The sequence below is a fragment of the Ictidomys tridecemlineatus genome, chromosome 6 (assembly GCF_052094955.1).
Source record: "Ictidomys tridecemlineatus isolate mIctTri1 chromosome 6, mIctTri1.hap1, whole genome shotgun sequence".
NCBI classification, from domain to species: Eukaryota; Metazoa; Chordata; class Mammalia; order Rodentia; family Sciuridae; genus Ictidomys; species Ictidomys tridecemlineatus.
In genome coordinates this window covers 87,200,079-87,226,088 of record NC_135482.1, presented here as the reverse complement: position 1 = coordinate 87,226,088, position 26,010 = coordinate 87,200,079, and the positions used below count along the sequence as shown (strand labels likewise).

The 26,010-nt window shown below is 32.6% G+C and overlaps 2 protein-coding genes across 8 annotated transcripts in view; one reads left to right on the top strand and one right to left on the bottom strand.

The window, feature by feature from the left end:
* The window catches only part of Slco1a2 (solute carrier organic anion transporter family member 1A2), a 118,988-nt gene extending 93,221 nt beyond the window's left edge, over nt 1-25,767 (bottom strand). For 4 of the 7 annotated variants that reach the window (XM_078015124.1, XM_040280931.2, XM_078015129.1 and 1 more), the window contains exon 1: nt 25,514-25,765. The gene's annotated coding sequence lies outside the window, so the exon portion shown is untranslated. Of the gene's footprint in view, nt 1-25,513 lie in introns of all 7 variants that reach the window. The other 3 variants (XM_078015127.1, XM_078015126.1, XM_078015128.1) reach the window with 2 other exon arrangements.
* Iapp (islet amyloid polypeptide) lies at nt 278-6,716 on the top strand. The gene is made up of 2 exons (XM_005328932.3): nt 278-357; nt 5,342-6,716. Exons 1-2 carry the CDS (start codon nt 278-280, stop codon nt 5,538-5,540), a joined length of 279 nt encoding a protein of 92 aa, XP_005328989.1. The 3' UTR covers nt 5,541-6,716.
* Nucleotides 25,768-26,010: the final 243 nt, after the last annotated feature.

Sequence of the window (26,010 nt, the reverse complement as noted above, 5' to 3'; positions counted from 1 at the left end):
ATGGTTTATTTCAAAGGAAAGCTAAACTTTGATTATGAAAATATAAATTATTAGATTGTTTAGAGAAGAAAATTGGGAAAATGAACATTTTAAAAATATTGGAAAACTGAAGAGTATTAAAGGACTTTACCAATAAGAATTATTAAGGTCTTTCTAAATTATGTTTTAAAATATTTAATTTTAAAATTAGGTTATGATTTAAAATTACATCAATCTCAATGTAAGAAATTTCCTGATTTCACTGCTAGATTATTCTTTTCAGAAAATTCAAGAAGCCATGTGTGTCCTAAAGCTACCAGTAGTGCTACTTGTGCTCTTTGTGGCATTAAATCATCTGAAAGCTACCCCCATTGAAAGGTTAGTAACTAACTTTAAAATCTAATTTCTTTTAAAAGTGTGGGAAAATTAGTATTTAATACTGCTATATAACTAACAGCCCTTGTGCCATCAGATTTCTGGTGAAATTATGCTACAAGCAGTACTTAAAGACTTTCAGTTGTTCATTGAATTCTGTGTTCTTTAAAGAATATTGTCAGTGACTGATAAATCTCTCTGCTGGAACATCTAACAGACAGGAATGGATAGTTCCAGTTTTATCAAGAAATATTCTGTTGGAACTTAGAGGGGCAAAGCCAGAACACGAAGCAGGAAAAACTAAAAGGTAGTCATTTCTACTCTATTAACCTGATATTGAAACAAACTAGAAATTAAGAAAAGCATGTATTTTATATCAAGTAGAATTTTGTGTATATTTACATAGACTTTTTTTTCTTAAAGGGCTTTGGAAATATCCAAACTTTTACATTTCCTTCTGGAAATTAAAGTGTATATAAATAATCAGGGGGCAAATTCAAGTTTTTCAGAAGTTAAGAGGAACTAGTTTAAAAGCCATTTGCTATTTGGAGATTCATTCTATATTGATGGCTATTCTGTTAATAAAACAATGATAAAATGTTAATCTTCTTGAGATTACTTCTGAGCTGCTATAAAGATAGATTAATAATTCTTGAAGTATTTTCATTATATAGCCTGTGCATCAAGATTTCCTTGGAAGGCTTATTATTCAAAGGTGTTATATCATTTAAAGGGTAGTTTTAAGGAAGTATAAAAACTACATCAGGTGAAATGATTAGCAGTAATTACAAGTTATGAATGGAAAACCTTTAAAACTTAGGTTTTCTTCCTTATATAAAAGATTTTGGAGTCCAGATTCATGCATCTGACATAAATAATGTCATGAGGATTTGTTTGTGCCTAAATCAGTTTTGCCCATATAGTCTTGTAAGAATGAACATATACACTCTTGAAGACCAAGGAGAATTCAAACTGTCTTTAAAAAGAGTGTGCTTTAGTCATATTTGAACTTTTCTCATTAGAAACATTATCATCTTGTCTTTATTTTCTTTAAAATGTTTTCTGTTGGGTGGTGGTTCACTGCAATGTGTAAAGATTTCTACTGTAACTACTTATAATAAATAGTAGGAATTATCAAAGGATTTTCTTTGTCATTTCAGGGCTTATTTAGTTTACAGATGTTCTCAGAACTGACTGTAATTTTCAAGGTTTTTCATGGATAAAAATAACTTTAAAACTGACATGAGGTTTCTGATAAGCAGAACAATTGAATGATGACAGAAAAATTAACAGTATTACTTAGTATGTGTGTTAATATCTTGATCTTTTCTTTCATTAGATACAGACATTTCCTAAGTACCTTTATTATGAGGTGAACTTCATTAAGAATTAGAATAATTCATAACATTACTTATTATCAAATTAAATCATGCTGGTCTCATAGTCTTTTACTTTGAATTAGGTATACTTATAAGGCATTCTTCAAATTGCTTTTTAATGTGTTTCCTGAAATCAGTATATTTGGTCATTTTTTAAAGGATGAATGATTAGTCATCCTGAGTATTATATAACATTCTATAAATCTCATAAAAAGCTAAGAAAACCTTTGTAGAAATATCTCAAATTTTAAACTCCTTTTTAAAATGAAGCTAATATATATTTATTATTCACTGTCATTTGCTTCATCAAATTCAATCATCTCATTTGAGACTTTTGCAACATTTGTACAGGTATGAGATAGGATTAAGAAGCAATAAACTGACTTTACAAACCAGAAAATGGTTACTTTTATTTTTTGTACCAGGGATTGAATCCAGGGGTACTCAACCACTGAGCCATATCCTCAACATTTTTGTTTTTTTATTTTGAGACAGAATCTCACTAAATTGTTTAGGGGCTCACTAAATTGCTAAGATTGGCTTTGAACTTGAGATCCTCCTGTCTCAGCCTCCTGAGTTGCTTGGATTACAGGTGTGTGCCACAACACCTGGCATTTCTTTACTTCTTACTCATGACTAAGGCAAAGGATCACACACTTTCCCTTTACATGTTATTGTAAGTATCTATCTGGCAAATAATCAGAGGGTAGTCAAAAATATAATTTCACAGTGCTAAGCTATAGTCACTAGACTCTCCCAGTAGAATCTCACAGACTCCCACAAATAAATGTTAATTTAAAAAAAAAAACCCTGAAACTGAAATGTCTTTAAACATACACAATTTAAGAGCTGTAGTTTAGCTTATTGCCATTGCTGTTTAAATTCTCTTGTGTTCAAGAATTTCTTGGTGTGTATGTGCCTATAAGTGGTCTGTAGTTTTAGTGTTTCAATAATTCGGTAGACAGACAAGTCATGTCTGCCCAAGTAGTCAATGAGAAAAAAATGCCTGAATGTGGAGGTGCAATGCCTTTTACTAACCATTTCAGCCATAATTTTCCAACCAAATGACTGTTTTGGGTAGAGTTTTGTTCATGCCGAACAGCATATTTGGAAAAAAAAAAATTCACAGTTCTGAAACAAACAAACATGAAAGTTTTTACCATTTGTTTTATGGAGAACAGTGGTCCTTCTAGGTAATTCAAATAAGATAACATTTTTCCTAGAATAATTTTAAATTCTACTACTGACCTTCCAATTGATTATCAAAGCCCAGCTCAGCATTTAGTGAACAGTATTTCATACTCCTAGCACTGGCTAAACACATCTTAGGATAGATAGCCCCTTTGAATTTCCTAATGTGACTGATAATTTCCCCTACTGCTTTACATCTATTAGTTGGAGGTGTTAGGGCCAAATTCCAATTCCTGTTGTTTTTCAAGAAAAAAAAATCATTTAGAACTTAATGCCTGATGTATGAAAATAGCATTATAACTTTTTATAGCATTAAGCTATCCTTTTGAAATGCACATTGTTCAAAGTTATACCTTCAAAAAAATATTAGAATAGTGTGAATAAGATATAGAACAACAAAAAAAATAGATCCCAGCCTGGATTTCCTTTGCCTGAATAATTGCTTTGTCTGCACACGCTTAGAGTCAATAAATATTTAATTCACCTGATTCTGTCTGAAGAATTTTCTACATTTGGAAAATAATAAGGTGGTAAAAAAATTTTAAATTCTTTTTTCACATGAAACTTTTAAAAAATTTACACTTAGGCTCTCTCCAGAGAGAGATAATGAAATATTCCCCCTCACAAAGTAAACACACTGAGATAAATCCACTGTATTTAACCCAAAATATGTATATTTATTCACATTTGAACATTGAGATTTTGGCCTCATAACTATTACTTATATATAGATTTTTAGCAACACTTTGGTTTCTATGGAGTTAAACTGAAGTATTTCTATAATTTTCCTAAAGATTCCCAAATGAGTAAAGCAATCTTATTGTTCTGTATCCATTTAAAATTCCAATTTGAAAGACTGGGATAAAGCTCAACATGTGCAAGGCTCTGGGTTCAATCTTCAGTACTACAATAAGTCAATAAGTAAAATACCACTTTGAAAGCACACTGGTATATGGTCTGTATCTGGAACGTACCACCAAAGGCTCAAGTATAAAGACTTGGTCCTCAAGCCACAGTGCTATCATGAAGTGGCAGGCTCTTTTAAGAGGTTGGGCCAGGTAAGATTTTGTTTTTAACATTTACCCTAGCCCTTTCATTAAAATCATTGAAAGCATAAAATCTAAGTGAACAGAAGATAGAAATGTTCAAGTATTTGTGCTAAGAATAGAACTCCCACAATGCAAAGAGTGTCTGAACAGGTGACCAATTGATTTCCCTTTATAACACCTAACTTTATAATATCTGAAATTCTCCATTTTATTTTACTGTGGTAAGAACACTTAATTTTTTTAGTGGATAATGCATTATCTTTGACTGTAGACACAGTGCTCTGCAGCTTATGCATTTTTAAAAATATTTTCTTTAGTTGTGGATAGACTTTTATTTTATTTATTTATATGCCATGTTGAGAATCAAACCCAGTGCCTCACACATGTCAGGCAAGTGTTCTACCACTGAGCCACAGTCTCAGCCCCAGCTTAGTCCTCTTAATAGAGACCTCATGTCCATTGATTAGCAACTCTCTATTTCCCCATCCCGCAGTCTCTGGTAAACACAATTCCATTGTTTAAGTCTCAAATTTGAGTATTTTATTCTTTTTACTTGTTCTTTTTATTTATACATGACAGTAGTATATATTTTGACATGCTATAAATACATAGAGTGCAACTTCCCATTCTGTCAAATTTGAGTATTTTAGATAGCTCATATATGTGTAATCATGCAGTATTTGTTTTTCTGGGACTGGTTTATTTCGCTTTAGCATAATATCATTAAAACTTATCCATCTTGTTGTATATTACAGAATTTCATTCTGATATTTTTTTCTTGACATTCCTGATTCATTATTTCAAGGAACTTAACAAAAATTAGCTAATATTGCTTACTTCTTGTTGGAAAGATCTGAGAAATTAAAATTACACATATACAAAAATTATATAAATATAAAATAATATATATGTGTAAATATACACATTTTTATTTTCATATATTTCAATTTTTATATATTCTGGGTTATATATAAATTTTACACTCTGAATACTTTTTATATGTCAGAAAATAAGTTTATCAACAAGGTTTAGAAGAATATAATAGAAAGACTATTATTATTATCATCACTATATCATCATCATCATCATCATTCATCAGAAATGTATTCTGAATTTCCAAAGGAAGAATTATCCTGGGAAATGAAACATTGTCTACAGTGAAAGAGGCTGTATCATTTCCTAGTCAAAAATTGATTCTGTTGCATCTTCAAGGTATCAAAAGGATCTGTCATCCAGATGTTTGCAAACCAAAACACTGAGCTACTTCTGTGAAAATATTTCCTTTTCTTTTCATCTGTATGAGTATTTGGGGTCACATGGCTGTATCCAATCCCAATTCTAAGCCTCTAACCTTTCATATTTGTTCAGCATTACCAATCACCAGATGGACAAACGGAAATGCAACACTGCCACATGTGCAACACAACGCCTGGCAAATTTTTTAGTTCGTTCCAGCCACAACCTTGGTGCCGTTCTCTCAACTACCAATGTGGGATCCAATACATATGGCAAGAGGAATGCAGCTGAGGTTTTAAACAGAGAACCATTGAATTACTTACGACTTTAGAGGTCAGTGTACCTCAATGGTTCTCAATGTTTTATGTATAAACATTCTAGTGATTTCCTATAATAATTAAGAGTGCCTTTTTCATTTCTAGAGTGAACGTATGATTGTGCCCCTTGTTTGTTAGCAATACAAGAAAACTGTTAAGAATTATCTTAAATTTACTACCAATTAAGTTTCCAGAATAAAAAGATGATGTCTTTAAAACTGATACATTCTTGCTATACAGCTATAGTTTTTAAAAGTCATTTTAAAACAAAATTTTAAAGATCTGAGTTTAAGAACAAAGGAGAAAATGGTAGTTTGAAACTTGGTAAATGGTAAACAGCTAATAGTCAAGTTTTAATTATGAACATTAGAATACCAGCCCATTATAGGTATCCTTGTTAAGCAATCCCTTTTTGCACTAGATTTCTGAAATAAGATGCAGTTTTAAAAATAAGTGCAAAAGTACTGCTCCTGACTCAGTCAAAATATTTTTGAAAATTCTACAATCTGTTGTCCTTGGTAATACTAAAGGTTATTTTAAAGTATAAAAGCAATCTATGTCCATGAAGGCTTTATTGTGTGTTATCAGGAGTAAGCTTTTATATCCCCTTTGTTCTGTTTAAGTGGCTTTCAGCAAACTTCAGTCATATTTTTTATACCTTTATTTTATTTGTTTATTGTATGCGGTACCAGGGTTCGAACCCAGTGCCTCACACATACTAGGCAAGTGCTCTACCACTGAGCCACAGCTCCAGCCCCATTCAGTCATATTTTATGCAGGGTATTTCAAAAGCAAATTGTGTTCTATTAGTCATGTCTTCAATTAAAAGACCAGAGACTTCTGGAAACTATGTGTTGTATAGCAACTTACTTTTTGGCTAATTGAATGCTTCTAGCAGGGTTTTAAGCATGTGATGTACTTTTTTTGGTGGGAAATGCGCTATTGGACATGAATGAAATGCTTTGCTGTAAGTCAGATTCATACTGGCTGTCTGCTTTTCCCATACTGTGAGTCAGGTACCTTTGGAAGAAATATTAATTCATATAAACTACTACCATACTGAATTATGCCATTTCTAAATGCACTTAGCTTATAGTTTTTAAAAAATAGAAAAAAGTAGCATCTCAATCTTAGAATCTGACTTGTTAACTTGATTTCTATGTTAAAATTTTCCCTTATGAAGAAGTTTGCCTTAGATTACAAAATTATAGGTTTTTGTTGTTTTTTTCTAGCAAGTGTGTAGAAATAGGAAAAGATATTTATAATGAATTTTATGTCATGAATTGCATATTAAAACAAATAAATGGGCATATAAATTCCTAGTGTGATGTTCAACTGTTGGCTCTTCTTTCAAAGTGGACTCATGCTCAACATTTGAAATTAAATAAGATTGAACTAAGTTATAATTTCTTAATTTTAATAAAGATTTTCCTATAATAGTATAAATAAAATCATATTACTTATCACATCTCTACAAGGAATATTATCTATAGTAAATACTTAGGCTTATGAATAATATATATTTATATGTTGTCATTTAGTTTCATATTTCAACACCCTAGTCATCTTTCAAGTTCAAGGACACTGAATATGGTAGTGCATAATTTCCAGTAATTAAAAACAAAGAATTCATACATAGCAACCTAACAATCTCATGTGCTAGAGATTAGAACATAGGAGTGACTGTATAACTTTTGATTCCAACTTAAAGACTTTTGAGAAGATGACATTACATTGATATGGTAGATACTAATAGTAAATTGTTTCTAACATTTATTCATTCAGTTTCTTATCAAAGTAAACATTTAAAAGTGTTTAGCATTATTTTTCTAGTTAGATTGGTATTTGCAAATCAGCCAACAATCTAACAACACTGAGAATACTTTACTGCCATGGAGCTCAATGAATATTTCCCTGATTTTCCACAATTACTTTGTAAAAATGATGAGTATAACTTGATTGTCTTTGGAGGTACCAATGGTAAGATTTTGGTGACTAAATTTATTCCAAACTTTCTCATCATGAAATCATAGACTCCTGATTAACAGTGAGTTACACTTTCAAGTACTTTTACACAATTATATTTTTAAACACTTAGAAATAAAAATAGTTTCTCTATGTTCCATGTTGAAATAGAATCAGAATAAAGAATTTAATAATACCACATATAAAACTTTTAAAATGTCACATGAGTATTATAAGAGTACATTATGTTGTGAGCCTCTTGCTTCTTACATCCCATATATCATCATCAGAAAAATTATACTCAGAGTATAATTATACTCAGAGTAGAAAAGCCTAGTGAGTCCACAGTTCCTTTGGTTAATGTGTCTTAGTGAAGAATGGGGAGTTTCACATAAAATTAAGACAAAGCATTTTCCTCCTGCCCTTTAATTCTCCCTTTCATACATACACACACTACTCAGAGCTAAGGAAAGATTGATCCTATAGTCAATGCATCTATAAGGGGCATTATTATTGCTCACCAATATCCTATAAGAGATCATACTTCTCATCCCCTTTGCACTCACATGGGGCTAAAGGCCAATGGATATGAACAGGAGTGATGTGTGTCACTTCCGGTCTGATTCAATTGGTAAAATGCCTATATATTTTTCAGTCTTACTCTTTCCTCTGCTGCAGTAGTTCTGATGAGAAAGCTGGGTCCCCGTGAGAAACTTTGTGGAGAGTATTCCCATTCATCTGTTTAAACGTACAGTATAACTGAAAAATAAATCTTCATGGTTTCAATCTATAGCCCTGCTCATAATATAAAAACCAAAATCAAACTTTTCACCTTGCCTTCCATACTTGCTTCTCCTGCCAGCTATTCATTACATTTAAAAATAGTACAACCAGCCAGGCATGGTGGCTCACACCTGTAATCCTAGCAACTTGGGAAAATAAAACAGGAGGATCACAAATTCGAGGCCAGCCTCAGCAACTTGGTGAGATCCTGTTTCAAGATAAACAATAATCAAAAGGCTGGGAATGTAGTTCAGTAGTAAAGTGCCCCTAGGCTCAAAACCCAGTTCAAACAAACATACAAACAAAAATAGCACAACCATTCTTCCTCTATACTTCAACCTTGAAATCTAGGAAATATCTCCAGTTGTTCTAATTCCTTGTTCCATGCATTCAAATCAAAACAACTTTAGCCCTCTTTACTGAAAGCCAGGACCAATGAAATACCCTGTCAATCATTCTCTTACCTCCAGTTTTTTTCTACAATATTTTACACAAATAGTGGGAAAAGTTTCCAAATACACATTTCTCACTGTGTCAGTTTTCAACACAAAAGTTTCCAGAGGCTTATTCTTATCTATTACAATTTGTGAGATTGTTTAGCTTGACATTGAAGTCCCTCCAAAAATTAACTCAAGTCCTCTTTTCCAGCTTTATCTCACATCATTTTACTTCATATATTTATGAGAGTATTACATTGTTACTATTTAAAATGCTATATATAATGTCATCCTATTGCCATATTCTTGGTGTATTTGATGCACCATTCTTCAACATTGCTAGGTACCTAAAGCAGAGACTAGAACTTAATTATTTCTCCATTCTACAATTTTCCTGTAGTACAATCAAGAAATTTAATCCTATGTACACATTCTGGAGGTTACTTGAGAAGTTTGCATCTTCAGTCCTGGATATTGTACTTAATTATTTCTCCATTCTACAATTTTCCTGTAGTACAATCAAGAAATTTAATCCTATGTACACATTCTGGAGGTTACTTGAGAAGTTTGCATCTTCAGTCCTGGCATAGAGCTTAGTTATCTTCTGAAAATGACTAGACATTTATCATAAGCATGTTTTACTTAACAGTGGATTGAGCAATTGTTCCATCTAAATACATTACATTATGGAAGAAGCTAGCACCTAACATTTTATGGCAGATATTGTTTTCCATATAACCAAATATAATAGCTGAACTACAGAATCTATATATGTATATATTCTATATATACATAAAATGTATCATCTCAGAGCATATTAATTATATTTTTTTACATTGGCTTGAATTACTAAACCCTTTATGGAATAAATCTCATCTTCCAATGAAATAAACATAGCATTACAAACTAAATATTTAAATTCCATAAATAATTATTGAAATAAAAGCCTTACATTTCTATAATAAAATATAATTAAATAAATTTCACTAAAAATGGGTTTTCTGGTGGAGGGGGCAGGAGAAAATGGTAATGTTTCTCAATTTATTTGAAGAAAAAATGACCTTTCTTTTGAAGAATGATAATATAACTTAATAGACTTCCCTTTATTCTTATTATTGATTTATAATATACATTGAATTCATAAGTTTCACACATAAAATTTAAATCTTTGCTTATTGCTTAAACTGTGAAACTGTTTAATTTTGTATCAATTTGGTGAAACTATACTAGTTTACAAAAGTCATTTTTTTATGAGTACATATTATTCTCTTCATAAAATATTTTCAAAATACAGAAATAGCAAATAAAATGCAAAAGCTAATTATTAATTTTATAGGCTGTGTATGCAGGTGCATCAAATCTAAGAAAGTTTCACCGTTTTTTCCTACTACGGCAATTCTGAGTTTCTAATTCACTTGATGGAGAAAAGGTCATCTGGACTTCTTTATGTATACTCAGTCAATTAATGGTTAATAAGTCAGATCACGAGCAAAAACAAGGTTCTACTCTACTCCTCTTCACCAAGGTTCTACTCCTCTTCACCAAGGTTCTACTCCTCTCCTTCCTTCTCCTTTTCCCCACTCATCTTGGAGTGAAGCCAGTTCTGGTCACACCATCTTGTTTTCTTACTCAGGATGTAGAAGAAATTGGTTCATGGTAATTCCTACCTCCCCGTGTTGGATCCTGTGGAACTACATGACCACCAATGGTCACCCTTACTGTCATCCATCAAGAGGACTCAGGTGTTTCCATGTAGAAAGTCATTCTTTTTCATGCAGTTCTTTGACTTGTGTTATTTGGAAATATGTATACTGATTGAAATGTCTTTGCTTTGAAACATTTATTAACAGAGTAATGAAATATTAAAAAGTATAGCGAGTTCTATGACATTCTAACAGGAAAAACAAAAACACACACAAAAAACTAGAAATTTATCCATGATGCTCAGACATGACTTTGACAAACTGAATACTCCTGTCAATCATGAGAGAAATGGTTCCATAACTTGTTAAAACCCAAATTTTAAGATGAAATTTTTACACAGATACAGCTAAATAACTTTTCAGTGGAGCAATATATGAATTAGTATAATAGTATTTCATTTGGCTTGTGATTAATATCCATAAGAACATAAAGTGGCTAGAATTAGGGTTAACTCTAAATAAATTCTTAAAAAATAACTGTGGGGCTGGGATGTGGCTCAAGCGGTAATGCGCTCGCCTGGCATGCGCGGGGCGCTGGGTTTGATCTTCAGCACCACATAAAAATTTTAAAAAATTAAAATATTGTGTCCACCGAAAAACTGAAAAATGAATATTAAAAAATTCTCTCTCTTCTCTCTCTCTCTCAAAAGAAAAAAAGAAAAAAAATAACTGTGCTGTGACAGTTACTCATATAGCAACTCATATTTTTCCTCTATGAACCTAGAGATATTTTCTGCATACTGATTGCTATGCTCCACTATCCAAACACTTTCCATTAAAGTTCTGTAACAAGACCAAGTAATAACAAGAATACAAATATGCATCTTACAATTTACAAGTTAGATCACAAGATCTTTGTGATGGGCAGGACCAGGTATGATTCTTCAGTTGAATAATGAAAAAAAAACATCTAAAAGTATAAGTCTAATAGTGAAAAGCCACAAGACAGTTTGGGGGAAACACCAATATTTGGACATTTGACAAATGCTTCTGCTTATCTGATAATTATTTAATAAGGGTCTTTCATTATACATATAGAGGAAGCCTTTATAATGCAAGCCCCTTGGGCATCTACTAATAACAAGAAATACACTTATCTGGGTAGAAATCAAGTTACTATGAACCTCCTGTTTTCCCAGATGTGGCATGAAAAAAAATAATAAATTACTGAGAGTTACTATGAAGCTTAAATGAGATCATCTCTGTGATGAAAATAGCTGGGATTCTGGGTGCAAATCTTCCCTGAAATAAATTCTGGTTCCTTCCCCTTTTCCTTGTGCAGGGTAAAGTTCCCTTTGTATGCCTTACAAGGACCATCTTGACACAGTAGAATGGCTTTGGGCCACACCTTTCTCTGAGGCGACCCATCCACTGCAGAGTTTATGAAGGTGATAAGGGAGAACCAAGTATTGTTTTAATGAGAGAGACTCTATTCTATGCCTGAATGTCCCAACACAGCTCATACTTGGTACAATTGGTACCCATCACTCTCCTACTTACAGCTATATTTATGCTATGCTTATGTATATTTTCCAGAAGCTGTTCTAAATTCATTCACATGTACTCCTTAACTTAATCCTCATAAGTCTATGAAATAAGTATTATCCCTATTCGTAGAGATAATAAAGAATCTGAGGCAGAAGACAAAGTGATATGTACAAAGTCAAATGGCTAGCGTGCAGTAGAGTCAACGTATTAACCCAAATATGCATCATTCCATGTTTGCTGAGCCAGATAGAATTTAAGTGCTTGAGACGCATCAGTATACCAGATAGACAAAATTCCTCATTCTCATGGAAGCTATGTTCTAGTATTGGGTAAAGGTGGGTACCAGAGATATAGTCTCAGTCTCTATGTTTAACCATTTCCTCCAACCTAAGATATAATAAGGTATGTGTGTGTGTGTGTGTGTGTGTGTGTGTGTAAAACTCTTGTCTTCTTCCTTCTTAGCTGAATAAACTAAATCACAAATATTTTTAGCAAAACAATAAATCATAACAATTAGAAGAAAATAGTTATCTTCTAAGTACCATTTATATGTACTTTATATATAGTATATAAATATATATAATTGGTAGTGCTTACAATACCCTATCATACAATGAGCTGGACCATTCAGCTCATTTTTACTCCTTAGTTTCTACCAGTAAATGTTGCACAGTAAATAAGGATAGATCTAGGATTGAAACCCAGGTTTACCAGATGCTGGAGTCCAGACCATTTCTCTACTTCATGTTCAAACAAAAGCATTTTTCTTCTACTTCCACAGTTCATTGTGGTTTATCCTATGTGGGGCCATGCCAAATCATTCCAGTCTTGGAACTGGACAAATAGGTCAGACAAAAAGAATAATGGAACTAAAATATTTATTCAAAATGTGAAAAACTGTTTTAAATTGAGAATAACAACCATTTGGGGGAAGGAAGGGTACTGTCTTTGAATTTGCAAATCTCCTGCCTCAGCCTCCCAAGCCACCGGGATTATAGGCATGCACCACAGAGCCTGACAAAGAATAACAATCTTTACTTTACCCAGTATGAAAACAGTTTTGCTTTGCTTTATTTTTATTTTTTTTTAAGTTTCAACTGGAGAAAGTTGGAGGAAGAAAAAATGTAACACACTTATTAAAATTTCTAGCACTGAAAGACTGCTGGTAATGCACTTTTTCCCTTTCAAAACCAAGTGGGATTTTTACATTCAGTTTGCTATTGAGACTGTTTTCTATTGATTCCTCTGTTCTGTTATACAACTAGGAAAACTTCAATGGAAACTGCTGAGTGGATCAGCCCACATCTTTTACTCAGTCCCTCAAGGTCCTCCCATAGGTCTGCAATCTACATTTCCATCTGTCTCACTATCGATTCCCTTGTTTGTTAAACTATCAATTTCATACTCACAGTTAATTACCTTCATGCCCTGGCTCATACAATTCACTCATTTGAAAGATACTTTCCCAGGGGCTGGGTTTGTGGTTCAGTCATAGAGTGCTCACCTGGCATGTGTGAGGTTGGATACTCAGCACCACAAAAAAATAAATACATAAAATAAAGGTATTGTGCCCATCTACAACTTAAAAATAAATTAAAAATACAAATAGGGCTGAGTTCAATACCCAGTACCCCCCCAAAAAAAAAAGAAAAGAAAAGAAAGATCCTTTCCCAGTGTTGTTTTACTCTGGTCAGAATAGCAATTATCAAGAATACAAGTAACAATAAATGTTGGCAAGGATGTTGGGGAAAAGATATATTCATACATTGCTGTTGAGAATGCAAATTGATTCAACCACTTTGGAAAACAGTATGGATATTCCTCAGAAAACTTGGAATGGAACCACATTTTTACCCAGTTATCCCACTCCTTTGTGGCACACCCAATGTACTTAAAATATTACAGCAATGCAACCACATCAATGCTTACAGCTGGTCAATTCATAGTAGCTAAGGTATATAATCAATCTAGGCACCCCTCAACAGATAAATTGATGAAGAAAATGTGGTACATATACATAATGGAATATTACTCAGCCATAAAGAAGAATGAAATGATGGCATTTGCAGGTAAATGGATGAAACTAGAGACTATCATGCTAAATGAAATAAACCAAACCAAAAAAAAAAAACAAAGGTTGAATGTTCTCTTTGATATGTAGATGCTAACACACAACATTGGGATGGGAGAAGAACAGAAGTTCATTGGATTAGACAAAGAGGAATGAAGGGAAGGGAGAGGAGATGGGAATAGGAAAGACAGTAGAACGAATCAGATATAACTTTCCTGTGTTCATACATGAATATATCACCAGTGAAACTCCACATCACATACAACCACAAGAACGGAATCCTAATTAGAATAAGTTATACTCTATGTATGTATAATATGTCAAAATATATTCTACTGAAATGTGTATTTAAAAAGAACAAATTTAAAAATTTTTTGAAAAGAAAAATCCTTTCCCCATCTCTGGGATCTATACCCCGTTTCCTCTCAAATGCTACATTCTCTGTGGAATGCATTCTGATCTGTTCAGCTCTCCTCTGAATTTATATGGACTTTTATTTGCATAACTGTTCCAATATCATTTTTCTTCAAGCATTCACTCAGTCACTGATCAAATATCTATTTATCTTATTTTTTTATATAATGTTAGTTTATCAGTTGCATTTTGAAGACTACCTCAGAGAAATTCAGTTTCACCTTCTATTTTGGTTTTGTATGCCCAGATGTTATTTCCTCATCTGACCTGTAAACTACCCAAAATCAAGAATGTATGTGTTGTCTCTGTAATTCCCACAGCACTTAAGTTCATTATTTGCATATAATATGTTTTCAGTACATATTGGTTGAATAAATGTATTCCATGAATATTGAACAAATAAATGAATAAGTGGACTTTAGTATAACTTAGTAATTTAATACAGTGCAATGAGGTTGATAGAGTATGGCACCTTGTGCTTTTTGTTACACAGGGATTGTAGACTTTTATTAAAGAATAGAAATAAAATATGCAAAATACCTGCCATACTTTTGGTGTTCCACCAGTGATAGAAATCTTAGCCATGATAACTACAACTTCAGGAACAAAGGAAAGGTGTGGTATTACTATGAGTCCTTTTGTTATGAAATGGGAAGATTTGCAAAGGGAGGAGGATAAAGGTAGGTAACATAAGTGCATACAAAATGTGAGGAAATATTCAAAAATAAACAAATACAGAAATAGAATAATGACAGTAATCTACCCACATCCTAAATAGGATTTGTTCCCTGCTCCAATAACCAAATGATGCAAAGTCACTTGGGCTGCACAATGGCTTCTAGAATTACAAAATTTTGACAGAACCATACAAGATACAGCCTCTAAAAATCCACCCTCTTCCCTGTGAAAACATTATTTTTGTTCTTTGGAACAAAGGTTGTGATCAGTAAGAGGCACACAAATCCTTAAAAGGAAATAGCAGACAAAACAGAAACAGCACATCTAGTTGAGTTTACCTGGCTTGTAAGTAGATTAAGAGAGTAGGAGGAAATTCTAAAATTCTAAAAGGATAGAATTTAAGTTGCCAGAAATCTTACCACACATATAACAAACAAAATATTAATCAACACTTTTAAAGTCGAAATCATAAACAGGCTTTATGAAAAGGAAAACTAAATCCATCAGAAATGTGAACACTTAGATTCAGAAACACTACTTATTCATCTTTATGGGCATAATTCCCTGATTATCCTATAAATACATGGATATGGGATTTCTGGAACTGACATACTGATTAATTAGTAGGAGCTTGCCTGAATAGTAAAAGCCTGGTCAGGACAGCTAATAACTGTGACAAAATTGTGCTCTTATTAGTGATAATTAACTTTATTGTATTAAAAATGTGTCACTGGTTTTATAAATATAAATAATGTAATCAAGCAACAGGTCTTGAGCAGAAATCCTGTCCAGAATCAACTCCCACAACACTCCAGCATTTGAAATTCATTCTGGTGCATCATAAGGGCTTTTTAGTTTCAAGAGTCTCTAGCCAAAAGACAAATCTCTCTTGAGGGAGAAATTTTTATCAACTAATATTGAAGTCAGTTAACATCTAGCTAAGAGCAAAGCTCTAAGGGAATGGGATAGGCACCTGGTAAAAGAAAAATGGTGGAAGAAAAGTAGAGGTGAGCTGTAAGGAAAAGCAAAGGGAGAAGGAGGAGAAGATAAATGCATAAAAGAGTCTTTTACCTTACAAGCCCTCTGGTCAGATTTTGGGCCCCACACATTTGCAATCAGTTTTTCAGATGACTAAGTATGATTGGGACTTAAAGGTCCTTTCCTACTCTGGTCATGAAGATCCTAAAATGTTAACCTGGGGATTGGGGAAGAGAAGGCTGAGGGCACAATACAGGGAAAGAAGCAAGACAATAGAAGCAAATTTGTTTCTCTGAAGCTTCCTCAGGCTTCCTCAGACTGATTCTGGGGGAATGCTTAGGAACCCTTTTTTTTTTTTTCCAGAACCCCTCCTCAAGAAATGCCACTGCTAAGTAAAAAAGGTTAGGAAACAGGAGCACACCCTTCGAGTCCTGGAAATCCAACCTAAGTTTTTAGAGCTTCATCTGATTTTGACTTTATAATTTGTATTTGTCTATACACAGATTGACTATCTAAATGTATTCAACTTGCATAATATTAAAGTAAAATCAGGATTTCCTGTCAAGATGTTGAAGAATAAACACTCAACAGGACACTGAAAAGTACTGTAAGTAAGGCCAGTGATAACAGTGAGAAAAAACAGTGCTTTGGGAATCAGGTGGAACGTTTTAGGACCCTGACTATTGGCAAAACTTGGTATATATTTCTTAACTTCTCTTAGTTTCAATTCCCAAATTTACATATGGAAAAATATGTGACTTACAGAGATATAATGATAAGAAATAATGCAGGAAAAAGCACTAAGTATGTAAAAAAAAACTGGCAATAAAACACTTTGTAAATTTTAGCTCTGATTATGATGAACTGAAATTCTCCGGTATTGTGGCATTAACTAAAACAATGAAATTATTAACAAAAAAAAAAAAGAAAGTATGCACTCAACAAACTTTTCATTTGGCCCCACCTTGATTCTCATACTTCTCAGTAACAAATAAGAAAAAAGTAAACCCATGGGTCAAGAAGTGTGGGAGATTCCAATAGCTACAACTGGTGAAATGTTGCAGGACTAGGATTCTTCTTCTAGAGTACATTGAAATATGGACAAGACCCTCTTGTGCCTTCTCATTGTAAGCACCATAATACAACAATCCAATAAATGCTTAAAAATGGCTGTTCTAAGACATAATGTGCTGAGGCTCTTTAATATCTCACACATCTCTAGTACATGTTGCCCTTTCAACAGATTTGAGTTTAGGAACTGAATTGCTTCAAATGGATAATGTACTGCTCTACCACCAAAAATGAGTTTGGTCACTGTGACCAGTGATCTGAGATAAATGGTTTTTCTATCTGTAATACAGGAAGGTATCAGGAAGTAATTTTTTACTGATCTAAAAAATAGTCATAATCATTTTGGTTACATTTCACCATATGTTTTTATTTGAAATGTCACTTCAGAAAAGTTCGGTATGATTATGACCTAAATAGTTTTTTTATTTCTAGCCCTTTCTAGAAATAAATCTTAAAACTTAAGGTAGCCTCTATAAACAACCACAAATGTCATCATAATTTTATGCAGGTAAGTCTTATTAACAAGCTAGTATCCAAATTGGCTTAGAGATTAGCAAGTGATCAGTGTCCCACCAGGAGCACAGAACTCAGAGTCCAGTCTGACCTCTGAACTCTTCCTTTTGTATATCAACAGTTGATTCTTTTTTCACATAAATATAACAAAAGATATTATACCAAAATTAAAGATATGTTTATGAAAATATGTATTTCTGGAATTGTAGTTCACAGTGAACTTAGATATTATCTAGCCATAACAATTAGCTTCATTTAGTATGAGTTTTAAATACCAAGATTTATAGTAAAAAGAATAGAAGCATATAAATCAGAAATGACATAAGTGCCACTGGAAATTATACACACACACACATACAGATGGAGATAAAAGAAAGAAAATGGATGGAACAAGAAGGAATCTGTTTTCTTCTTTAAAATCCCGATTTTATTTATGTTTGTTTGTTTGTTCAATTTTAAGTTCATTTAAATTTTTTTTTAATTTTCAAAAAAATTTTATTCTTTTTAGTTATACAGTAGAATGTATTCTGTCTATCATACATATATGGAACATAATTTCCCATTTTTGTGGTTGTACATGATATGGAGTTACACTAGTCATGTATTCATATATGAGCATAGAAAAGTTATGTCCAATTCATTCTACTGTATTTCCTATTCCTATCCCCGCTTCCCTTCATTCCCTTTTGTCTAATCCAGTGAACTATTCTCCCAAATCCCACCCCCTTTTAGAGTTAGCATCCACATATCAGAGAAACCATTTGGCCCTTGGGTTTTTTGTTTGTTTGTTTGCTTGTTTTTTGCAATTGTCTTATTTCACTTAGCATGATAGTCTCCAGTTCCATTCATTTATAGGCAAATGCTATAATTTCATTCTTCTGTATGGCTGAGTAATAGTCCATTGCGTATATGTACCATACTTTTTTTTTATCCATTCATCTGTTGAAGGGCACCTAAGTTGGTTGCATAGCTTAGCTATTATAAATTGACCTGCTATAAACATTGATGTGGTCACATCACTATAGTATGCCAATTTTAAGTCCTTTGGGTATATACAGAGGAGTGGGAAAACTAGGTAAAATGGTGGCTCCATTCCACGTTTTCTGAGGAATCTCCACACTGCTTTCCAGAATGATTGCACCAATTTTCAGTCCCACCAGCAATGTATGGGTGTACCTTTTTCCCCACATCCTCACCATTTATTGTTACTTATATTCTTGATAAATGCCATTCTGACTAGAGTAAGATGAAATCTTGGTGTACTTTTAATTTGCATTTCTCTAATTGCTAGGGGTGTTGAATATTTTTTCATATATTTGTTGATCAATCTTATTTCTTCTGTGAAGGATCTGGTCAGTTCCTTTGTTCCAAATGAGGTCTTTCTATTGGTTTTTCAAAGCATTTCTTCATACGCTATTTTTTCCATGTTAAAACATAAGTAAAACTTATCCTGTTGCATATTGGATGCAACAGGATTATCATATTCTTTAAAAAGTGGGTGAAATCACAGGTTATTACTATAAAAAATTGTATAATGTGCAAGACGAAAAATATTGGTGAACTATGTGTAATATCAATGAATATTGGTGCACATATTATCAAACAATGTGTAATTAGAGTTTTATAGAATTTTTTTGAGAATTTTTCACTTTTATTTTTTAGTTTTCGACAGACACAACATCTTTGTTTGTATGTGGTGCTGAGGATCGAACCTGGGCCATGTGCATGCCAGGCGAGCACGCTACCGCTTGAGCCACATCCCCAGCCCTTTATAGAAATTTTTAATCATGTAAAGAAATGTACAATATCAAGGGGCATGCAAAAATTGACACAACATATGCCCAAATAACCTAAATATCCCTAATGCTTTAGGGATTGCTAAAGGAATTATCTAGGAAGATCTCCTTGGGTTCCTAGAACTGACCCAAACAAGAGGTATCTAAATCTCTTGTCAAATCCCCAAATTATTAAATATACAGGTGACAAGTAATTTTAAAAATTAGATAAATGATGTCAAGTGCTTCTCAGAGAATCTGGAATATTATAAGTTTTAATAATTGGCAGCTCCTTCTGCTAGGCAAAATAACTGAAAATTTTGTCAACTTGAGCTCTGTCTTGTCTTTGCTCTTTCTCTAAGTAGCTATAATAAGAAGTCCCAAAGACATTTTCCACTTTCTATCCTAATTTCAATTGTAGGACATATAATCCCATGTATTACCTGTCTTATAATAAATAAATGACTTTTGAAAGATTTTGAGTATCATTATTATAAACAATAAGTTCTACTTTAAAAATATAGAGTAGCCCAAATTTGACTCAAATGTTTTGCCTGTCCTTACCCATGGCTCTGAAGCCAAGTCTATACCCATGCTTCATTAAAAAGCCTTTAGGTGGAACTGCAAAATATTTACTTATAAGCTAGAAAACCAGAAATGGGATGCTGAAGTGAAGGAAGAATTGCAGGAAGGAAAAAACATAATCTCTAAAAGAGATGTGTTATTTAAAAATGCTTTAAAGTTGAAATAATCCACTTTTGTGCTCCAAGCAGTATTTACATTAGAAATGGATTGCAAGTGCAACCACCTTGAACAAATGGGATTTATGTGGTGATATTAGAAAATAGCCTTATTCTTCTTCCGCCACTGCATATCAAATTCATTTTATAGGGCCAGTTCTTTTTCTAAAATGAAATGGAATCTCAGACATGCCACACTACTTTATGTTGACTTTCAAGAGAAAACAGCCCTGTGGTCACTTTCAGTACTCCAAAATTAGGCTCAATTCTGGATTAATGTATCTAGTTTACTTTGCACTTTATTGAAATTAAAGCTCCTTCTGTCTCCCTACAGTAGCTCCAAAGACTGCACTTGGCAACGAGGGTCAAGGTTGTTTCTTTATTCTCCATCCGATTTTTCTCATTCTTCGTCATGAGTTCCTCCCCCACAAGGGAACAAAGCTGTTCTATCTCCTCCAGAGTTGCAACTTATGGGGGAGGGTTTAATGAAGCAGGAAATGTCATCCTTGTCTAACTCAGCCAGGGAAGATTATTTAAATCAATCTCTCTCTCTCTCTCTCTCTCTCTCTCTCTCTCTCTCTCTCTTTGTGTGTGTGTGTGTGTGTGTGTGTGTGTGTGTGTGTGTGTGTGTGTGTATCTTTCTCTTGTGGCTACTTGTGTGGATTCTTTGGAGATCTCACCCCTCATTCATCATCTGTCACCTGAAGAATCATGGTAAATGCATCTCCTGACTGGTCCTATACAATTTCTCCCTGCAACTTTAGCTATGCAACATACACCTTTACACTCTTTTTACTAAGGTCTCATCACTGCTCCATATGACCCACTGAGATCTAAGAAAATATTAAATTACTGCTGGTTAACCCAGTGTTCACTGAATATAGCTCCTTCTTAAAATATAGTCCTCCTTGGTTCACCTGACAGATGGAGTCAGCTAGTTTTGTTTATATTTCTTAAGCATGAATCAGACATTAGTCCCCTGTGTCCCTCAATCTGTGGAGGACAAATATAAAGCACTCAAAACAAACTACTTAAAGTCATGCTCATTAAGCTCAAGGTCAGGAGAAAATCCCCTACCTCTCCGTCATGGAGATGGAGTGGGACTCACAACACAACTCTCTCCAAGATATTTCCCTTTTATTTCCAAAGGATCTCTCTACCAGAACAACTTATTAGACATGCTAACAATGAACATTTTCATAAAACCTGTTTTTACTCATCTTTTTGCAAGTTCATGGTCTAGAACAGTGTTCTCCAAACCAAGGTAAGGAAATATTTTGGATGCATAAAATTTCCCAGTGAGTACATGGGCATGAATAAGATAATCTATTTTCTATTCTTTGTCACCCACACAGACTCTTGTAAAACTAATCTACCTGAAAATATATCTGCGGTTTAGGCATCATGCTAATCTTTCTTTCCAACCATCTCTTGTATAATTTCCTTTTCTAACATTATATAAGAAAGGCTTACCTTTCACCTATCCTAAATGTCACTATTGTACATTTCATTCTCCCCTATTATCAAAGAATTTATTCTTTAGGAGAAGAATCTCAGGAGATCAGGCTTTCCATAATTTTCCTATGCACTAGTAGCCAAGTGCATACACGTGAAGAACAGAAAAGTTTCAAAAGACAGTCTTATAAAACAAGTTTACTTTATTTAGAATAAATTGCTCCTATTCAGAGGATGATAGACTCATAAATTCTATTAAATGCATAATTAGAAACACAACCATTTTTAACCACAAGAAATTTCTATTGAATCTACATATAACATTTTCAAAAAGCTATTTCTCTGTCCACCTGTCAAGATCTTTTAAAGCTTTTAGAGATCAGCCAGATTAAAAAATTAAAATTTAGCAAAAGATAATACATCTTTGTTCAGTTTATAGAAACAAATCCTGCAATAGAAGATGTCCAGTTCAATGCTGTGTTTTATAGCTAGTGTCATCTAAGTGTAACCTCAAAAATGAGGTGTCAATAAGTAAAAGAGAAATAGATATGATGTAATACTTTTATAAGTCTATATAAAATTGATAGGAATTTTTTAGAAACTCACAAAGTGAATGATTCTAGTGACTTACAAATTCTGTAAGAATTTTGATGACTTTCAATGAACTTGAATGGAAAGCAAAGTTGTAATCAACAGTAATTTTTGATTATTGTTGATTTTTCATTTGATTTTGATTATTATTTGATTTTTGACATACAACTAGGAAGAGTTCAAATAACCAAATAACATTACTATAATAAAACTCCTTCCCTCTACTACCTCTTCATGGTAACAGTATTTCTTAGTGCTTACATCTTTAAAATAAGACTAACTGGGGCTGGGGTTGTGGCTCAGTGGTAGAGCACTCACCTAGCACCTGTGAGGCCCTGGGTTTGATCCTCAGAACTACATAAAAAATAAATAAATAAAATAAAGGTATTTTGTTCAACTATAAAAACTTTTAAAAAATAAATATTTTAAATAAATATTTTAAAAGTTGAATTTAAAATAATAGTAACTGATAATGAAACTCATATCTATGAAGCAATAAATAGAACACAGCCATAGCTCAATAGTTGCTCTATGATCACAGAAAAAGACAAGTCTAGGGTTTCTATATGGTGGTAGCCTCTCTCCAGATCAGTTGCTAGTCCATTTCAAGGGAGAAGCAGAGCCTTCTGCATAAAACAATGCTTCAAAACTCAGTGAAGCAATCCTCAGGAGCTTGTGAAGCACTTCTGAGTGAATCTACAGGAATTTTCCTTCCCTTTTTGATTAGTTTGTCTTAGTGACTCAGTAAAAACACAAATTATTGTGACCTTCCTTCAGGGAAACAATCTACAACTATAGCAAACTGTCCCTGAACACCTGAACACAGTGCTTTGGATACCTCTATAAGTTCAATTCTGAACAAAGGATAAAAAGTGCTTAGAACACTGTTCCTGGGGAACATTAAATTGTCCCAGCAAGAGGCATGTATAACACAATACTTTTTTCTTAAGATATTTAGATATTTCTAATATCTGAAAGTGAGATGTACATTCAAGCTCCTGATATTTACTGGCTAAGATTATTGGTTCACATCAAATAACAATTCCTCTACTAATATTCTAGAAATTACTTCCATCTTGGGAGGAAGATGATGGTGGTAATATAGCAGAAAATTTACTAAGACCATAAATGTCCTGTGAAATAAGTAATCCAGTCCCATTAAAAACAGGAGTAAATAAAGATTTGCCTGCCAATATAATTATTATGTAACACTGTTTTGGTATTTTCAGCTAATTAGGACAAGAAAATAAAAGAAACATGCATTATAAATTAAAAAACAAAATTTCTCAAAATGCAGGTGATTACTCATATTTGTAAAACACAAAACTATTTGTATATTATAGCTCAGAAAAGGATTTAACACAATGACATGACAAAAAATAAATATACAAAACTAAAGTTAGTATCATAAGGAAATTAAAATAAAATCCCATTCACAATAATAATCAAACTATAAAACATCTTGGAAAACTGAAAAAAAAGTACAATGATTATATAAAAAAGAATACAAAATTTTATATTGATGAACACTCTGAAAAAATTTTACATTTTCCATGCTTAGGGTACCAAAAAATACTAAAATCTTTATCTTTCTTAAATAAATATAAATAATGAGTATAATTTTAATCATAATTGGCTTTAATGTGGTGTTTCCTTTAAAATTAAATAATATTTTAAATTTTACATGAAAGAATGAATATGTAAATTTTTTAAAACAATATGTAAAATTTTTACAAACATACTAAATTACCTAACTGAAAAAGATGTTAGGTACTACCTACATAAAAGATATTAAAATTTCTGTGACACTAATCTAAATAAAACAAACAGCATGTTATGAGCACAACAGACAAACAAGTTGTTGACACAAAACTAAGTTCATAACTGGGATCACTATAAATGAAAATATAATATATGATAAATAATAATAGTTCACTAGGAACTAGTGAATAGTTCACTAGCTTAATTCAATAAATGATCTTAATATCATAACTTGATCTCCATCTAGCAAGGGAAAAAAATAGTGATATTCCTTCCTGGCACCATATTCAAAAACAGAAAGGGTAAGGGATTGAAGACTTTAAAGAATCTAAAAATATGTTTTAAAAATTAGAAAAATGGCACAATGAGTCTTTCAAAAGACTAAAACAGAAAAAATAAAGTACATCTAAGAAACTTTAGTGGAGTAAAGTTTACAGTCTACTGTATAGTAATATATGATACATAAAGGCAACAAAAACATAAATAGAATTTTACAAAGTCATGGAAAAAATGCTTTCAATATATACGTAAGACAATGTTTATAATTCTAATGTGAAAAGGCCTTACAAATTGAAAAGCAAAATAAAAAAAAAACAAATATGACTAACATATATGAACTGGGCTTTGTAAAGGGGAAAAATACACATGAATGAAAATATTTTTATAAAAGATGTTAAATCTTATTAGTTGCCAAGCAAATGTAATTTTGAATCATCAAAATAGCAGAGTGGAATCATGAATTGCAGCAGATAGTGCTTCTGTGATTCTCCTTTTAGAAATATATTCAGCAGAAATGGGTGTTTTTCTCTAAGGACAAATTGACCAGGGATGATTTAGGTATACATATTGACCTAAAGAGATTTCCATAGGACAGAATTAAGTAAATGTAGCAACAAGACATGTGTATAATGATGATCCTATGACTGTGAATAAAAGTAGAGAGGAACATATGTGTACAACTACATATATTTGTTTCATATGTGTTTTGAAGGAGTATAGAAAAAATATAAAAAGATATGCACCACATTTTTATGCCTTCATATTATTGGTTTTTTAAAAAAATAACTACGTTCTCATTTTTTAATTTTGAATGAAAACTCCAATGAAGTGTGTATAAACATACAGAATAGATAACTAATGCATTAGGATTTCAAAGGGGAACGACAGGTGTGTGAAGAAAGTGCACTTGATCAGAGTTTGAAAGATAAATGAGGAAGTAAGGAACAAACAAAGGGGGTCTTTTCAGGCCAGTGACAAAGTAGGAATGTTATCCAGAATCATTTAGACTCACTTCTAATACTCCAACCCAATTGTAACTACATATTTAAAAACTAAAAGTATCTATCTTTATATTTCTGTACTAACATTATTATTGTTATTACTGCATGAAGTAAATTCTGAATTAAATAGAGTTGCCATTGCTATCAGGAATATATAGACAATATAATCAGAAAACCCAAAGAATCTTCAATTTTTAGCTATATATTAATCTACCTTACTTTTTTCTAAGCAAAAGTGACAGGATTGCAACCCACAACAACCCAAGTAAATGAACAACTTTTACCTTAACATGCACCAGTACCTTCACTCACTGTTTCTTCTATTTTGTAAGGTCAGCAAATTCTTAAAAAAATTACAGTGTAATCAGTACAAATAAAGTACTGCAGATATGTAAGCTGGAGCTTCTTGGTCTTGAGAGAAGCAGAAGCAGAGTTGTAAATAAAGGGATCTTTGTTTACATAAGTTTTAATCCTTTGGTAAAGTTTCTTTGGCTCTAAGAGTTGCGTAAAGCAGGTTATAATCTTGGAAACGGGTCCCAAGATCAGTCACTTGGAGCCAGAGGCTCCTCCTTACTGTTTCCTTTTTTTTTTTTTTTTGTTTTGTTTTGTTTTGTTTTTAAGTTAACTCTTATGTGGATTTTGTTCCAACTATTACTTGTTGAAAGCCTACTTAACTTTGCTGACTTCATTTTTTAAATTTTGTGATTAAGAAGACTTTAACAACTCTCTTGAATTAAAAAAAATGACTCTTTTAGCAAATTAAGATATGTGTATATTGAGA

Bases quoted from the DNA above. Each gene is read 5' to 3' on its own strand.
- Iapp (XM_005328932.3), top strand. From the start codon at position 278: ATGTGTGTCCTAAAGCTACCAGTAGTGCTACTTGTGCTCTTTGTGGCA. The intron at 358-5,341 runs GTTAGTAACTAA...ATATTTGTTCAG, and splicing joins AAAGCTACCCCCATTGAAAG to CATTACCAATCACCAGATGG.